At 36.9% G+C, this 19316-nt stretch overlaps 1 protein-coding gene across 4 annotated transcripts in view; it reads right to left on the reverse strand.

Moving 5' to 3' along the window:
• SLC12A1 (solute carrier family 12 member 1) overlaps positions 1 to 19316 on the reverse strand; it is a 52105-nt gene that overhangs the window by 29171 nt on the left and 3618 nt on the right. For 2 of the 4 annotated variants that reach the window (XM_074837026.1, XM_074837025.1), the window contains exons 2-11: positions 18567 to 19167; positions 13252 to 13386; positions 12966 to 13041; positions 8241 to 8336; positions 7522 to 7617; positions 6704 to 6843; positions 6125 to 6235; positions 5076 to 5187; positions 4455 to 4582; positions 1438 to 1522 (exon numbers count right to left, since the gene is read on the reverse strand). In XM_074837026.1, the coding sequence (XP_074693127.1) occupies positions 1438 to 1522; positions 4455 to 4582; positions 5076 to 5187; positions 6125 to 6235; positions 6704 to 6843; positions 7522 to 7617; positions 8241 to 8336; positions 12966 to 13041; positions 13252 to 13386; positions 18567 to 18977 (1390 nt within the window). In that variant the 5' untranslated portion in view covers positions 18978 to 19167. The remainder of the gene's footprint in view (positions 1 to 1437; positions 1523 to 4454; positions 4583 to 5075; positions 5188 to 6124; positions 6236 to 6703; positions 6844 to 7521; positions 7618 to 8240; positions 8337 to 12965; positions 13042 to 13251; positions 13387 to 18566; positions 19168 to 19316) is intronic. The other 2 variants (XM_074837027.1, XM_074837028.1) reach the window with 2 other exon arrangements.

Consider the following 19316-nt stretch of genomic DNA (forward strand, 5'->3'; position numbering starts at 1 on the left):
AATAAATTAACAAACTCAAGTGTATTGTCTGCCTGTGACCACTTTTACAAGTGCCAGTACTCAAAGGAAACAGATCGGTGAGTGTCTTAGGTCTAGGCATACACTTTTTTTTTGTTTAACAAGGACACACAATTGCTTTAGAGACCCATATCCTCAGCTGTTCAAATTGTCATAGCCCTACTGATACCAATATGGTGAGAAAAAGTTTAAACAGGAGAAATTACCTATATTCTTTTTGGCTTTATTAATATTTATGCTGTCTTTTTTTGCTTGCAACCAGAAATAGGAAGAAACATATGGAGTTAACTTAGAGTGCTGATCTTAACATCTTTAGCAGCCAAAATGTAAGTTTATATGTTATCTTCATATATGTCAGAAACGTTATTGAGAGTCCCAAAGTAACCGCTATCTATTTAGCAAACCAATATGCAAACAGAAAGGACAAAAAAAACCCCAAAATTGCACTGAAAAGTAGACAGCTCTGAAGTTGAAATACAGCTATTGCTTGTGAGAACAGAACAATGCATTAACACAAATTTATAATAGAAAGTGAAGAATGACTACTTAAACTTTAATTGCAGGGGAAATTTAGATCCAAATAATGCAATAGCTGAGCTGCAGCTTGACTTGAGTATTCTGCTTTTTGCATAAAGTACAAGAACCACAAAATTCAAGAAGACTTGAGATTCATCTCCCAGAAAAGGGAGTACCCCACAGGGCATTCATGCAGTATTGAGGTATTTGCTTATAAGGAAGAGTGTAATTTACAACACTCTTTCTTACAGTACTATTAAAATAGAAAAAGAAAAATCTTTTTCTTGAACAGAGATTTATTGTATCCTTGTAATGATTAATTGCATATTCCTCCAACACAGTTCATGGCTTCGGTACAGGTCTCCTTTTTACTCTTGTGTCTGTTTTGTTACCTCACATTCCAGTATTGTAGAGCATGTCATCGTGTAGTGCATCTTCTTTAAGATGGACAATTGATTGCTATCTTTGACATATAACATACAAAATATGTGTGTTACCCTGTTACTCATGAGTGCTCAGTAAGACTAGTGAGAGCAGATAGAAGCCATGTAAAAATTTCGATGTGAATGAGGAACAAAAAATCAGCAGATTGTTCAGAGGTTCCTTTAATCTTTACTATACTCATGGATACTATATGCTAGTGGTCTTTATCACTGAATCAAATGCAAAAGTAACCATACAAGTTATATGAAAGTCCAGCTGCCAAACAGGGACTTTTGTTTCTGCTGATTGTTGCTTTTTCCCCCACTGTTTTTACATACAGTAAAATCAAAACAGCTATCTCTCAACAGAATAAATCCAGAGGATGAAAAAGCAGTGAGGTTAATCATTCATTTGCATACCAGGCTTTCAAACTTTTTTAACTGTATAAATGAAGACATGAAGCAGAGGTTCTGTACGTACCTGCACATATTGCAACGCCAATGTAAGCAACTGTTGTGATCAGAATGGCCAGCATTGTTCCTTTGGGTATTGCAACTTGTGGATCCTTAAAACAAAGCAGTGACCCGGAAAACACTGTGAGTTTGTGTGCTGCAGTCTGATTGCATTTACATGCTAGGGAGTCCTGCCACACTGTGATATGAAGATACCTTTAGAGGGTAGATTTTAATCTCTTAGACCTGCACCAACATTTCCTGTCCCAGCACGTAGATAGTGAAGCAGTACTCCTATCCTAGACACAGTAAAGGATATTCTGTAGGAGCAGAATGGTCCTGTCTTGTTTCTAGCAGCAGGAGAGTCCTGAGCTCTGCATTTCTGGGAGCTCCAAACTCACTTTACATTGCAATGGGCTTTATTTTAATGTTGAATGATATAATGGGTAAATAGTTACTGAACTAACCATCAAACTCCTGTGGATGACAAGGCAAGACCATTTTTGGTTAATTGGCAAGATAGATGCAGATAGTCACCCTGTACAGAATACAGTACTTTTGTGATTAGCAACTAGTAATTGTTAGTTGTGTCTTGACAACAGTCTACTTTCTTTCACAGTTTTGACTTTTAATTTAGATAATTTAATAAGGCTGGGTTATAATGCTAACAGACTGGCTCACAACAATATCGGCTTCGATCATGCAACTGTAAGTAAGAGTCCAAAGATTTGCATTATATATTGTAATTTTAAAGGGGATGTTAATACTAGCCAACCTTACAATTTAGTGTGCGTTTGTTTATGTTAGGAAGCACTTGTTATGAATTGTCTTCTTAAGCTGGTTTAGTGAAGTTTTTTAAATCAAAAATGTGTGGAATGCATTTTAAGCCACAGACTTCTGTACTTCTATAACTATGCTCATTGCATGGGAAAAAAAATACCAAGTACAAATTTGGAGTGTCATGTGAAACGTGGATGAATGACTTAACTGTGTTAATAATTAATGTAATTTTTAAATGAGGTAAGGATTTGTTGAGCTGAAAAATAATTGCAAAGTCACTTCAACTGCATAAGACCTTTATACAGTTCTGGTGTGCATGTCTCAGGTCATTGTTTTTGTGGAGTCTCATGCTGCAGTCTTAAACACTGTAACATTAAATCTTAGATTTAAAGCTTCTTACAGCTTTACAAGTTTTAAATTTGATCAATAATTAAACACATATTTAATATGCTCTTAGCACTTTAGGGCCTGCGCCAAAACCCCCTGAAGTCACTAGGAAGACTTGCTCTTTCTTTAAGTAGGCTTTGGACTAGCCCACTACTTGAGTGTGTAGTGGCTACAGAAGAAGCATGTACATAGGTGTTTGCAACAAATTCTAAAGAAAGTTTGATTAGTCATATTTACACTTTTAAAATACTTCTTAGTTTGTCTTCTAGATTTCTGGGGAGGCTCGTTAATTTAATTAGACTGTCTAATGCATCTAAACGTGCTCAGTGGGGAATCTGCAGCTGGAGGACTTGGTTATAGAAATCCACTTATTGCCAGACTGAAACAACTGCAGAGACCCAACTGGAGAACTGCTTCCCTTGGTCTGCTCTGACTCTTTCAAATAGCTTATGAAAGAAGCGCTGCTGCTTTGGGACCTTGCCATGTATAGAGAGCACCATATATGGCAAAAGAATAATTTTTGTTTGATAAAAGGATGGAGTTTGTGTGAGATTGATTCAGTCTCACTGGACAGAAGTACAATGGTATTTGTGTTTTTAATTAAAAATGGAAAATCATAGGCGGTATTAGTGGCTCAGTTTCTACACATTTCTCTCTCTGCTTGGCTTCAAAAGCAGTCCTCTGAAAACAAAGGAGATGAGGCATGCAACTCAGTGTGAGGAAGGGAAATAGAACTGGCTGTCAGGATTGGTAGGATCTGGTGAAATTGTGACTACTGTGCCAATACAGAAATACCAGACCTTTGGTTGAATCCTTATGGTATACAAGACAATATCTGTATGATAAAGCCAAATAACTTCATTTAACAGGCTGGAGTTACCAAGGCATAAGCCACGTCTTTTTGGTGGCTTTTTGGGGGGGGTGGGGGGTGTTGACGTTTTATTTGGTGGTGGCTGTTGTGTTTTAGTATTAGATTGCAAGACTTGAGTTATGGATACCCCTGGTGCATTTCTGAATTTCTTGTAATATTATGAAGTATTGCATTGCTCCACATTTACTAGAGATGTTTTACCAAATGCTTTGCTAAGCTTTGAATTACTTCAGCTTTGCATTCAGCTTTAAACGCTCTTTGCATAAATGCACTGTACAAAGTCATGAAAACTAGAGGGCACCCAAAGTTAAAACTAATTCCTGTCTCTAATTTGCCCATATGTTTAGATACTGGAAATATTGTCTCATACAACTGCTGTACTACAAGAGGAGGAGGAGGACCTGACAGAATGGCCACAGCAAGAGAGTTGGGCACCCTTGGACTTCCTTTCCCTTTCTCTTCACACTCCTTTCCTTTGTCACAGCTGCAAACCTGCAGCTTTTCCTTTGAGGAGCAGTAGTGACAAGGGATTGGGACATACTTGCTTTCATTAAATGCTCCGTTTGCTCTGCCCTTGCTATGACCCTGAATAGAAAAAGCAGGTCTCTGCTGATTCTTGTGAGTATAAACATGAGCTTTACAGGTATGCTTTCTGCGATGATGTTTTAGGAGATTTTGCAGAAGAGTTCCAAGAGATACACATATAATTTCTCTTATGTCATGTGCTGCTAATGGTCCATTAATGATATATTATTACAGGTTATTGAAACATGCTTTTAAATGATATAGCAACCCAAATCTAAATGCAGTAATTTGTGTAAATAGCCATAATGCATTATGAGATAAAATGTGATGTTTTAAAATGATAAAGCATGTACTTAGAAGTGAGAGTTTTGCTTCCCAAAATAAGACATGATTTAAAACTGAATACAGTGTTGATTCATAATTTGTTTTCTTGTTCTTTCTTCAGCCTACACCTAGTACTATGAAGTTAATGAAATACATACTTTCAGATCTCCTGAGATATTGGCTCCTGCAAGAATGCCAGTGGCAGCTGGGAAAAAAATGGCAAACACCGAGAAAAATCCTTCTCCACTTCTGAAATCTGGTCCAAAGTTTTCTGCAAATATTGATGCTGCAAATATAGGTGAAAATGAAACATACCACCAGGATTTGATTCCAAAGTTACTTAATGAAGGAGGTGAGTAAGCTAGTCTTTCACGTCTGGACAACTGGGTTTGAATCTGTCTCATATCATAAGCAAAGTGAATTTGATTTCCTTAGTCTAGTCCCCAGTAGGATGTGCTTGTCTGCATCTCAGAGCTACAGATCCATATTGAAGTGACAGGAGTGTCACTACAGCACTTGCACTTAGCTCTGTGTAAAAGTTTGTCTGTGCTTTGCTGATATATAGATGACTCAAGCTGCAGCTAACTGTGCTGTCAGCTTCAGCAGCTGAGAGACAGACTCAAAATTAAAGATGAAATAAATTCCCTTGGTTTGCAAGCTTACTTAAACTCGGGCAGAAGATCCTGATCTTGTGACCCTTTTCAGTGGAATCCTTAATTCAATATGAAGCCAAAAAGAATGCAAACTTATTATTTATGATAGATAGCAAGGTTACTTGCCTTGGTAATTAAAAAAGCCTCTTGCCTTCTTTTCGTTGTTGGTAGGAATGACTGTCCCAATAAAGAAGTTTGCAATGGCAACAAGGAGAACAATTAGAAGAATAACTTGAGCCTATTAATAGAAACAAAAAGATTTTCCTGATTATTTTAATTTACATTGACTGTAGAGATAGTAAGTTATCTATATGTGTTCCCTATGACAGATTAATAGTTTCTGTAGTTTTCAAAAATACCAGGAATCAAGATAGCTGAATCAGCTAATGACAAGAGCAGATAGTTTTTACTAAGCAGGTTACAAAATATATAGTTATAATTTAATTTTATGTTAGTTTCTTTACAAGAAAAGGCAAAACGAAAGAGCTAATGCATTAATATCAAGTATAAGACATTTTTATACTGTTATAAAATTTGTTTAGTTGCAGTGGGTTGTCACTTCAAGGGCTATAATATCTAATTGTTTTTCTGATCTCTTTTACTAGTTCTAGTCTCCATTACAGCAGAATGTAAAAATAAGGGTGCTACTCTGGACCTGATTTCGATAGCTGTATTCCACCCTCTAAATTATTTCCATTTGAATTTCCATTTTGAACTTTTTTTTACAGGTGAAGGAATAGCAGAAATCATTAGAGATTAAGGAATGGATAGCAAATAGAGCTCTTCTGCTGAGTAGGGCTAGAGAGAGTACAGTGATAAAACCATATATTGTTTTTACTACTGTTTATTCTGTCAAGCTGCATCAAAAATAAGGGCAAAAGGGGCACTTACCCAAGGCTCTAAATGATGCCATGAATTATAAAAATCAATATAATCAAGCTGTCTGCAGAACACAAACTTCCTCTCCTCTTTTAAATGTATGTTCAAGGAAGAGCATGGAGTAATTGAGCTTTCATTGAATGTAATGATTAAACTGCTATTGCTTTTAGAAAGATTAAGCGTAAACTGAAACTGAAGCTTTTGAAAATTTCACCTGTTGTATAGCATTCCTCACCCACAAATATCGTACAGTAGTCTAATATACTGCTTGCTTTTATGTTCTTTTAAAGGTTTACCTTTGCTTCCCATTCCATGCCAGCAACAGAGATGCCAAGAAGACATACAACAGTTATGGTACCTATTATTCTGATGTCATTGGATTCATCTACCATCAGTGTATCACTCTCCTGAAAGCAGTAAGAAATTTTATTAGAGCCAGTCTTTCTCTGCCCAACTGGTGGGATCAGGTAACAAGGTGAAATAGAAAGCAGTGAGCTGTCAAAGTTTCAGAGATTTGTGAGACCAAGTGTTTGTATTCCATGTTCCAGCTGGCTTTTTGTAGTTGGGGTTATTTGGCTGTCTAATTAGATGTCTGTTCCTTTTCTGATTTTGAAATTCTTGTTGAGAAATGTATGAAATATATTCATAAGGTAGAAATAATGGAGAGGCACTCTATGGCATGTTTAGACGGACAGCTTCTTCCCTGCTAAAAGTGTCCCTCAAGCCTCAGCTAAAAAGATTCTCCACTTAAACAAATATATTATATAAAACAAGCAAACAGACAAGAAATGCCCAAACCAAAACAACAAAAAAAAGCCCCACAAAACAAAAAAGCCAAACCAATTTTATCATATACATGAAATATCTACATTTACCTTAAGAAGTTCTACAACTGTTTCAGCAAATCCAACTACGTACATAGCAACTGCCACTGCATTTGCAAAAGCAAAGATAAGTCCTATAGATCCACCAAACTCTGGGCCTAGACTTCTTGAGATAAGATAGTATGCTCCACCTGCAGACAGAAATTATTGTTATTTCAGCACAACTAAATGCTCAGGTTTTGCTCATTTTTCTCACATAAATAATACCACAGAAATCTCTGCTTTTAGCCTAACAAATATAATCAATATGTGCCCTATATTAATAAAGGACACTGATAAAAAAATGAATGTGCTTTGTGCTGGTTCTGCCTTCAGACTCTTCTGTATGCCTTTTTATTTCAGGAATCTTTTTAGTGCATAATAGCATGCAAAACTGAACCTTCAAATAATTTTTCATGATACATAATATAGTAACACAGAGCAGAGAGAACCTCAATTCCAGACAGGTTCTAACATACTCGAATGTATCCCAATGTTAGCATGAAAGATCATATTCTGTGGTATGTTGTTAAAGCTCCTGCATAGTGATGTAGTGAATCTTTAATCTTTTTTGCATATCATGATAAATGGAGCATATTACTTTGTCAGTTAATTCTTTAATCTCATCTCGCTGGCACTTAATATTTATTGTCAGGAAGTGTTTAAGATGATATACATTTTAATTTACTGTTGATCCATTGAGAGAGATCACTCCAAACTTATTTATATTTATTAATGCTTTGCTTATAACACAGTTCTCTCAATTCCATTTTTTTTTTCTAATCCGAATTGTAGATTTTTGTATTTTTCATGAGATCATATTCACTTACCTCCTCTTACTACTCCATTAGTGCAAATGGCAGACATGGAGACACCTGTTAATGTTGTTACTACTACACTCAGACCAATAACTATGATTCCAAGACCTGAAAGATCCGAAAAAGAAAGTATATTCAAGTGTATTCAAATACCTGTTCTGCTTAAATGATGTAGTAAGACCTTGCCATTTTCCACAGAGGTTAGACCAGACCAGTTATAACTTTAAGGCTCTGAAATGCACTAAAACTTTGTTTCATAAAATACCTGACATGCACTTTTCCGGCAAAATTATTTACTCATCTTCCAAAGAGTGGCTGAAATGTAAAGAGTTTTATAAATTGAATAGATCCACTGATCTGCATCAGTCTTTAAAATGAGAGGAAGAGATGCCTCATGCTTTCTGTGTCCAAGGATGTCCAACCTGGAATGCTCTGAATAAGAAAGAACTGCTGAAAGGTAACAGAACTCCATGAATAGCCGGAAGCATCCCTCCTCAGCCGTAGGCAGGAACATCTGAAATGTACTTCACAGACTGAACTGAAATCTGGGATTTATTAAAAATGACAACTCAAGCATGCCATAAATTGTGATTAGAGGTGGCTAGAATTGTTACCTTCCAGTTCCTTTAGATGTACCATTTGGTTTATCGTCCCTCTGGTTTGTCTCATATGAAAATAATACACAAAGACCTTTTTGGGCTTGAACGCATTAGTAACCCTAAGATTTTTACCTCCACGGACAAACCCATTAGTTGCTATTGCAGAAGTTGACAACCCAGTAATTGAGGTTACCATCGTGGCGAGAAGAATTATGATTGCTCCAAGACCTGTCAGTAATAAGAAGATAAAATATTTTACTCATGTTCCATGATTCCTACAAATCATTCTCTCTTTAAATTGAATTTTCAGGCCAGAGTCAGAGCAATAAACTGAAAAGATGGTTTGTTGACCACTCGCAGTTTGCAGAACATTTCCAAGGAGTCCATGTCACAGTAGTAAATTATTCCCATCAGTCTTCGAGCAGTGATTCTTTCTGATAGGAATACCCGAGCCAGAAGTTCTCATGATTTTCAAAGGCTGGAGGAAATGAGCAAACAAGTGTCCCTTGGCATGGATGCTCATATCTGCCTTTAATATACATCCTGGCTGTTTAAGTGATCGACACATTAACCAGAGCTCCTGTGAGAATGCTGCTGTCTTTCATCAGTTAATTAAATATTGAATCAGAGGAGGACTGACTGTATAGTTTCATAGTGCACCAGGACAAAGAGTCTATCAGGTAGAGAGACAAGACCTGAGTGCAAACCTTCTATATCCCTACTTGCCAAGCTATCAAGTGCTGCACTTCCCCACTCTCTCCTCATCTCCCTCTCTCCCTGCAAAAAGTAGTTTTACTCTAACACAAGACAAACATTTGAAAATGGAAATACTGCTTTTTAGATGCCATTTACTTTAAAACGTGACCTGTAATGTATAATCTTGGAGAACTTAGAGTCTTTCTCTTTTTAGCTGAACAGAAATTAAGCAGAAATAATCAAACATCTGAAGATCAGTGATAGGTGATTAGTTATAGGTGAGCTGGGTTTCAGTTTGAGTAAGACTCTGAAATCTGGGTATGTTTCCAGTCTTTGGCTATATGGTAAGGTTTCTGTTAACACTGTGAAACTGTGCTAGAAACTAGAAACTATATGAGTAGGAGGTGCTTAGTATGATTTGGAATCATAGAAACATTTGTTGGAAGGGACTTCTGAAGGTCTGTAGCTCAGCCTCCCAGTCATAGCAGAACTATTGCCAACACAGGATTAAATCAGTGATGGCTTTGGTTAGCTGGGTCTTGAAAACCTCCATGGACAAAGATACCACTGCCTCTTTGGACTACATGTTCCAGGGCTAGACTACCTGCCCAGTGAAAAAGTTTTCATTTGTGTACAAACTGGACCTCCCAAGCTACAATTGCAGCCATTGCTTCTCTTATATTTTCTGGCACTACCAAGAAGAGTTGGCTTTGTAGTTCCAGAATACTATCTTGTTTCAAGTCAGGTGAAGAAATAATATGACATTTTTCTCTCAACATTATTGCTTCTATTCCCATTTCTAGCTATGAGAAGAGAGGAAAAAAATGGGGAAAAAAAAAAAAATAAAAAGAAACTATTACAATTTTGTGCCAAACATGGAATCAGTTCTTAGTTTTACCTGAACTTGCTAACGCTTATGCAATAGCTCTCTTGTTTCCCTAAGGTACCTATGTCTTCAGTGTGGAACTGAAGATTATACATTGCTTGTAGCAATATTTATTGACCAGGGCTTGTCCAAATTGAAACTTGGATCCTACAACTGACATCCAGCTAGAAGTACTACAAACATATTGACTTATCTGCTGTATTTCTACCTTCTGGCTTCCAGATCAGATTCCTGAGTTCAGTTCGTACTGGATGGTTATAGACATCCAATCCCTGAATTAATGTTCTTTGCTGATTAAATTATAGCCATGGTATCACAATCCTTTAAGATAAAGCAATATAATGTGTGAGACAGAAATGATATATAACATAGTGTAGGATTTGAAGTGATTTGAACCTCTAATAAATCATGTTTATCCTATTGATTTCTGAACTCTTGCTAGTCACGCACCTATTTTGTACGCAGGTCTGTATAAAAAAAATCCAAATGGTCATTCCTTTTAGTCAGCCACCGTTACATAGAAGGATATTGTCAAACCATGCAAATTTTGTGCCTGAGAAGTGGCTGAATGTGACTTTTAATCAGCTGTTAACTCTTAAATTGAATAAATTAGATACATTATTCTTAAAGTAGTTTTAAAATTATTTGGTAAGTGCATGTACATGCTAAGGAGTAATTTTCAAGGATTTTCTCTTGCATTTTGCGATTCATGTTGTTAACATGTATATGATAAATAGGGTCAGATATTTTGGTAATTTGATGAGTACTAACTGCTTAGGGAAGGCTTTAATGCTAATTTAAAAAAAATATTTTAACATTTAAGAATTAAAGTGCATAAAATAAAGTGACTCAACCAAAACATCACTGTAATGTAACATAAGGTAACATAATTGCAATATTCAGAGGCAGATTTTCAGTTAACATAAACTTGGTGTTTTTCCCTGCCTTTGGCTAACCAGTCCATGTATAGGTACAAATACAGACTTTGGAGAGTCCCCATATGTTAGGTGGAAACACCAGATTAGTTTTGGACCTTTAACCTTGTCAGGACCATACTGTCCCTTTTTTCCCAGCTGATGATAAACAGAGAACCTTGTTGGAACATTATTTTTTTACCCTGTAAGAGCTTTTGCCCAAGACAGCCTATCAGGATATGGAAATAATTGGGTTTTCTCTCTTTGGCCCTCTAATGATGGGGATATAAATGGTGCCCAGATGGTGGTTTAACTGACTCATTTAATTTCCATGTTAGTAGCAGTACCCAGTGAAATCCCTGAGCCTTGGTGATGATGAGCTTCCATCGCTGTTCTCCTTAAGCAGCTTGGCTAGGGACTTAAAGCTCATTGCTTATAAGACATTCAGAAAATGCATTGAGAAATTATTCAAATGGAATTTGATGTCTCATTTTCAGAAGTAAAACTAACCTCCTTACGTAAGGCATGCAATTTTAAAAAGCAACAGCAGAGCAATAAACCATCAGAAAGGAGAGACTGCTTATCAATGAATTAAAATGGTAAAATTAAATGTGAAAGCAGAAAGGCTGTAACTGATGTTGGTGCAAATTAATGTTAAAATCTGATTAAAGTTTAGATTGAAAACCAGGCATATGGCTGCTAAGTAAGTTGTTCTAAAATGAATTACTCTTGCCCATGGCTATTCTCACACCTCAAAACAAAGTAATACTTCTTGATGATCTCAATAAGTTACTAAACTGCCCTTAAAAACTAATTTTGCATGAAACCCCAGAGCAAAGTCTTGGCAATATTAAGATGCAGAATTTTCATGGCAAGGCATATACTTATGAGTGCCCTGGGCTGTACGCTCTCATTTGGTATGCATCATAAAATCAGCAAGCACCCCTTTGTCAGGCACAGTGCTAGAGCCACGCATGGAGCACTGCAAAAGTAGTAAAGTTCTTCCGCTTAGTTCTGGATCTTTTATTGTTTGGTTTTTGTTTGTTTGGGGTGTTTTTTCCCCTCTATTTGTGTCTCTATAAGTTTGTGGCTAGATTTTTTTCTTAATAAGCATTTAATTTGTTTCTCTTTTTTTAAAAAGCTGAGTCTTGCTCAAGTGAAACTTCTGTGGAGTTGCTGTATTTTGTTGGAAATGAGACTTCGATCGTGCAAAATTTTGAAGATGTTTCGATTCAGTGTTTCATTTCACTTCCATTAATAAGGAAGTGAATGATATTTATATTAAATCTGAATTTGAGCACTGAGTTTTATCCAAGACCAGGAGAATTGACACCCTGAGGCCAGAGTTCAGACTCCAGCTCGTGACTACTTAATATTTCCATTCTGTTGGAATCCAAACTGTAATACTTGCCATCCACCTTTTGGATTGCTGTTTTTTATGACATCTGGGTACCAGTCAAAGATTAGGGCCCAATTATTCTAGACTGTATGATCATGTAATACAGAGTGATGCTGCCATTGCAGTTCACATTTCTGTGCTTCCAAAAGCAGCAACTCTAAAAAGGAAGTGGTACCACACAACTACTGATACATTGCACCTTAATGAGCTGCACTTCTAGTTGCTGGACTCTTGCAGTCTTGTGAGCACTTTCCTCTCTCACCAGTTTCACTGAACACTCAACAACATGCTAGATGGAGGCCTCGGGGCCCAGTCTCCCAGAGACTGGGATCTGGGATTTGGATTGATTAAATTGCACAATGAAGAAGCAAAGATACAGCATACAATGAAGCGTACTTAGTTAGTGTATATGAAAGCTGTAGCTGAGTTTTTAAAACTTAGTGTTTCATAGTACACTAGTATCTAGTGCTGTGCTATAGTTAAAAATAACAAAATCCTGATGAGATGAGACCTCCTTCCAGTTCTGTTTTCATCTTTGCAGAGAAGTGTGAAGAAGTGTTGTTTTTAATATGTAGATGACAAGGTTTGGGATTCACAGATAAGCAATGTGTGAACTCTTAAAGGTTAACTCTGTATGCACATATTAGAATTTGGCCCGAGTCATGAAGTTTACATCTGTTACAGGATCTAAATACAAATTTCACTAAAGCTTAGGAATACTCAAATGTGATGATCATATGCATAGTTAACAGATCTATGCCTCTAAGCAGTAATTTGGCTGTGAGTCTGGAAAATTCCAATAGTTTGGAGGATTAACATTTTTTACCCTGGCAAGCATTTGAAAACATTATTTAGTTCAACATGCAAATGCACATCTCAGATTATATATTAATCATGATCATGTATAGTTTATCCTCTTTATCCCTTTCACTGTTGAAAATGATTTTAATCAAGATACATACCAATTCCTGCTTGACCTACAATCCAGGAAAGTCGAATAAAAAGCATCACACCCCAAATATTAAGCATACATCTTACCTAGGTTTTAAACAAAAAATACTGCATTAGTGCAATGTTGAAAGTAGTAACAACCAGAAGGGTGATAGTGTGCATTGCAGGCTTTTAAAAAGCACCCCAAACATCCCTCAAGTCCACCTCCCTCTCTTCTTAAAAGACCTTAGTGTTTTAGAACTAATCTTAAAGTTTATTTTATTTTGGTTTTTTTAGAAATGCAGATAAGTTTCTCACCAGCACACCCTTCACCCATCCGAACTTGACAAATCCTGTTTTGTTTTCTTCTTCCTTGCTGACTGCTGTCTCGTCTCCAGCGGTGCTTTCTCCATTAGCCACTCTCTCGACTGAGCCGGTGCTCACGGCTATGTTCTGAAGGATCACACAGAAAACAAATACATTTTTGTGCTAAGCAGAGGACACCTGGCTGCATAAGAGAGACATGGAATAAAGGAATTCCAAAGAAGATAAGGTTTTACTGTCTCTGGAGTAGACTGCAATATTCTGCTCACACCAGGCATCAGCAGGTGGGCTTGCTAACAGTGAGAAAAGATGAAAGAATCGCTTAAGCAGAGTAAATACATTATTATCTGATACTAAATTGTTTTTATTGTAAACTGTATTCAACATATATGTTGTGTTGATATGTTAGTAGAGCATCTAACATAATGAGGGTCTCATGGTTGGCCTCCACATGCTGCTGCAAGAATTTATGAATAATGCTAAGTGCAGAAACAGGGATAATTGCTCACTAGTGAAGAGAGACCTAGCTGAGTGCTGCATGGCAAAGTTATGTGATGAACTCTGGTATTTTCTGTTGGATAAAGTACAAACATAATTGCAGCAGCAAATGGGCAGCATATTCTTGAAAACAGTCAGAGAAAAGCCAGTGAAATGTAGTAAATAATGCAGTAAATGAATAATCCTTTCTGTGGTTTAGCCACTTCTGATATAACCATAGTAGATAGGATTAGGAATTGCCATATTTGTAGTGTAACCAGAATAAATAGCCCAGAATTTTAGATTGTTCACATCCAGTTACAGACATAACTCTGTATTTTATCTCTTAAACTCTTCTGCCCCAGAATCTTTGAGGCAATTTAGCATCATGATATGTTTCTTGTGGCTTGAATAGGAATTATTTACAGTACTGAAGCTTATACTCATTGTCATTGCTGCTTTGTTTCTTTTAATTTTTTTTACACAAAGTTCTGACTGGTTTTGTGAGAAGTTGGCATTAGATTAACTACTGCCATGTATTGTCTGGGTCCTCTGCAAAGACCTTCAGGAAGGACCATGTACCTAGCCATAGTCTGGCACAGGGTCAGGAGCATGTGTCACTTCTGGAGAGGAATCAAGATGCTTTTAGGATTTGGAGGGGGATGAAGGTATTTCCAGATTAACTGAACAGGTCAAGGAGGGGAAACATCTGTGATTCTGTGAAACATATGAGGTTTTTTCATCTTGCTTAAGGTTCAAGGCTGTTTATGTATTTTGTCCATGGACTTAATAAAAAACAATGAACAAAACCAAAACAGACATAAAGATCAACTGTATATGAAGCTTATGCTAATGTTTGGACTCCCCCCATGGATGGGGGCTCTAGAGACACTGTGATGCAAGGTTGTAGAATGCCTTTGACACAGTAAATCCAGGATTGTGCTCACAAATGAGAAATAAGTGACTGGATAATACATTTCGACATGGATTAAATTTGATGCCTATGGCCCTTTTGGCCCTAAGTGGAATGGGAGTACAAGATCTATTGAAAGCCTATGACTTTGAGCTCCTGAGTTACTCTGATAATTTTGACAATTCTTACCCTAAAATAATAATAGCTGTGTTTGCTCAAAATACAGTAAATGATTAAAGTGAGTTAAGGAAGATTAGCAGAGTAATATGAGGGCTTTTTGCTACTGTGGTTAAAATTTCAAAGACAAAAAAAATAAAAGAGTTTAGTCTTTGTACTTGAAACAAGTTGTTTCCTATGTACTTTGAATTAATTTGTGCTCTCTATGCCATTATCATAAATTATGGCCTTAAACCTTCCATAAATGCATTTTAAATTGGTGTGCTTTAGTGAATGATTGGTTATTTACCAAGCAGCTGTACCTGTGCTACTCATGCATTAAGGATGTGAAATAAAAATGACAGAACATTTTTAAAAGCTACCAAAATAAAAAGTTAACTGTTTTTTTTTGTTTTTGTTTTTGTTTTTTTTTTTTTTTTAAATCCTTTCCTTCTTTCAGAACAGTTTAGTCTTCGTCTCTCCTGGGGCTAAAGATGATGAGCTCATCAAGTCTCCATAACAAGTGTGGAGAATAGCCAAGATGAAGAAAGGTTAGATGATTTCTTATGTAGGGTAAATATTAAGCCCAAGTAATTATCACCAGCCATCAGCTGTGAAATAGCACTTAGACTATTTTTTAGGTATTTAATTGGCGATTTGTGGCTTAATGTGTGCAAAACCTGACACATCTTGCTAAAAGATGACACACATTTGACTCCAGCAGTGTGGGAACTAGATATTTGAAGTTCCTTTCAGCCTGGCTTACATTCTGACGTTTGAAAAATTACATATTTAAAAAGTGTATTAAATATTAATGTTTATCTTCTGATGTTAAGCCCAGCATCAAAGCACAATGGTAATGCTTATGTGATGTTCAGCAATCTGAAGTCAAACATATGTCACTTATCAGAATCTGGCAATGGGCTTTGACGGGACAATTGTCTTCAAGAATTTGAGTTTCAAAAAAGCTGGGGGTGAGAGGGGTGGATTGCCTTGGGGTATGGTGTGATAAGCCCAGATTTTAGAGTAAAAGTAAAAAGGAATAAGGCATCTTCTCCAGAACTGCATCTTGGGCTATTAATCTAACACCCATCCGCTCAGTGTGGCATTTCATCCCCTCCTTAGTGGTGGCTGGAGAGCCTGCTGCATGCTGGGGCTGGTGGATAGGCACCCCATCCAGCTGCACATACTGCTTTTGCCTCCTGATAGGAGCTCAGCCTTTTCATACCATCTTAATTCCCTTCCCTACCAATCTGCTATTTGGTGACCTTGTGTTTGTTGATTCTTCAGAATAAGCTCTGTTGACCAAAGTGATTTGTCCAAGGTCACAAAGTGAGTCTATGGGACAGCCAGGAATAGACTCCAGCCATGCTAATAGTGGGTCATTTGTTCCAGTGCTGTGGTTAGTGGCTCCCAGACCAGGGCCACAACTCACATAAGGGCACAGTGGGTTGCCAGTGTAACAAAAATCCCATTACCTCTGACATTCACCTTCCTATTTTGAGAGGCATAAGATTATCCTTCTGTAAACTGGATACTGGAGAAAGTCTGGGAATGACTAAGCTAGATGATTCTCTTTCCTCTTCCCTAACAGTTCCAACCTGTGAAGCAATTTTCTCTTCATTTTATTCTGGGAGGGAATCTGCCTTCTTTTTAATCTTCTCTAAGTGAAAACCTTAAAAAACCCTAAGAAAATATATCTAATTTTGTTTAAAATAAACATCTCATTGAGAGACGCAACAGCAAAAACCCTGAATTTTCTGGTAATGGTCTAAACTGAAAATCCCCTAATATGCTAACGTTCAGTACATGTTCATTCAGCATTACGTTCAAAGCCAAAACGCTATTCTCCTCTCTGGCCACTACCAAAGTAAATTATTTCTATAAGAGGAAGTTTCTTTTAGGCATGGAAATGTGTTTAGTCACTTCAGTGGGAGCTTATACCTCTGCAAATGAGTAGGGATCCCAAATTCATTTTCTTCCCTTTTCACATCCACTTTGCATTCATTTTTGGAAATAAACGATGACCCAGGTAACCTGTTTCTCCTTTCTATGTAAGCCATTTTATGCAGGTCTGTGGAGACCTTAATTTAAATAAGTCAGGCCAAAACTAGGAAGCTGTCCTAATAAGATCCTAAAGAATCAAGTCCTAATTTCCTAATGGCTATTTTTTTGCTTGATTTCATTACTTTATTTTAATCCTCCTTAGGACAGATGAATCTTCAGAGAACTGGAGTTTGAACAAGATCTCGACCAGGATCCAAAAATCAGATGCTTGTTCAAACTATTCAGACCTTAGAAGTATGTAAAACTGAGTGGAATGGTGAAGAGAGCATGTTTTCTCTGGAGACTTATCATTTCACTTTTGCCCAACACAGAAAAAGGATTGGGGTTTTTGCTGCGTATTGGCGTTTTTAGTCTGAGTTTGACTATAGAGGTGATCTCTCTCCTTCCAGCCCTGCCCTGACAAGTGCACAATTAAGAACTTCAAAAAAGGTTTGATTTTAATTCTGTAAGTAGGTGTATCATGTATCTCTCATCTGCTTTTTACAGAGAACTTGGTATTGTTGCTTAAGGGGGAAGAGTCTAATTTTACCCAAGTCAGAGTGTATCATATTATTCCACTGTTTTGCAATAGGTTTTTTAATAGTTAACTGTTTCAAAGTGCTTAATCTAGTTGTTCTTGACCCTGGACGTTGTCATTACGGCTTTCCATGCTATCTATTTTGCATGAAGGTGATTCTTCCACATAGGGAAATCAAGCCTTAAAAGATCTAGATAGGTGAATAGAAAGCAAAATTCACCTACCGATCTATATGAGGCAGTAACACGGAAATTAGTGAAAATTTGGTATTTCCGACTTAATACTACCAAGGTCTTGACATCTCCTAAGGACAGATTCCACAATCTGTGGAAGTTTTGAACATGCAAACCCCAAAGGATTATACCCAACTAATGTATATTCTTCTGGTGAGTAGCCATAGGGGGTGACAAAAGCGAGGATTATCACGATAAAGGGCATGTTTTGGTATTTCATTATTCATTTACTGTAGTGTGTATGTGGGAAAAAAAATGGAGCATATAGGAAGGGTCTGCTAAGGGGAAGTTTTTTACATAAATCTATTGGTCGTATGCATCAATAGTAAACTCCTACATTGTGTTCACCAAAAGTAGCTCCACTCAGAAGGGGAGAGGAGAAACAGCCCTTAGCACCCTTGTTCTGGATTCTTGCTGTTTGAATGGTTTGTTAGAGCAATAAACATGTAGTGCTTTGGATTTCTGATTAGTTAAAATTGCATTTATTGCACATAACGTTTTTTACAATACTTGTAGATAGATATATGTTAATGAATACAGCAGAGGAATGTGTGAAACTTAGTTATGCATTGATGTTAAATTCAAGCTTAGAATAAGTGTGAATTGTGTAGCTTGGTTAAATTATTAATTGATATTCATCATCTGCCATCCTAACTCTTAAGTGAAACAGAAGAGATTCAGTAGTTCTATACTTTTAGACAAGATTAAGCTATGTTTTTCTGCCTAATCAAGTACATTACTATCACCTTTTAATAAAAATCTTTGCTTTGAGCAGGGTACATGGCAGAAAACATATTGCAGCTACCAAAGGAAATATGGTAGGTGATTACTTGTACTTTTTCTCTTGGGTAAGGTCCATGAATTTAAGGACTTTCTCATATTAATAAACAGAATTAACAGCCTGGAAATGGAATAGAGAAAATTTGTATCTTTCCTTTCCACTTACCTTTGCCAGTTGTTCATGAATTTCTAATAAGCTTGGTCTGCTGAGCTTATTCCCACTGACGCTGCCAGTGTTTCTATAATAATCAATTTTGGGAACTGGATCCACTGTGTTATGGCCAAAAGTCTGTAGATAATACATTTTAGTGTGAGTATCATAGGGATGTAAACTAGCTTCTGTTTTCTCCCCATTTTGAAGGAAATTGTCATATAATTCTCTTTTTCCTGGTCTGTAACTGATTCTCAGTCTGTTATGTGCTTCGTCAGTAAAAGATGTTTCTTCATAATGTGGTGGTTCCGAGCCCACATCCTCTTGGGATGTTTCATTGTTGTCATGGCTTTCATTAATTATGTTAACTTGAAACCGATTTGCATTTGGATCCAAGAATACATTTGGCGAATTATTCATTGACATCTTCAAGGATGCAATAGACTTAGGTCACTGATCCGTTTACTCTTCTGTGGCTGCAGCTAGTTAGTTGCAGCTACAGCAAAGGGCTCAGCACTGTTGCATATGAAGTCTTTGCTCTTCGAATAACAAAGTTCTGAGAAATTTCTCTTGAAATCTCTAAGTAGTCTTCCTAATGTTGTCTGCTGTGTTTCTGCTGTAAAAAATATAAATAAAACATTTCTATTAGCTTGCACAGTTAGATAAATTTTCCAACATAAGCTCTCCCCTGCCTCACCAAATATCCATGAGACTGTCATCCTATGGCTAGTTGAGTTAAAAATTAGTTGAGTCAAAGACTGGGTT

Source organism: Strix aluco, chromosome 12, assembly GCF_031877795.1.
Source record: "Strix aluco isolate bStrAlu1 chromosome 12, bStrAlu1.hap1, whole genome shotgun sequence".
NCBI classification, from domain to species: domain Eukaryota; kingdom Metazoa; phylum Chordata; class Aves; order Strigiformes; family Strigidae; genus Strix; species Strix aluco.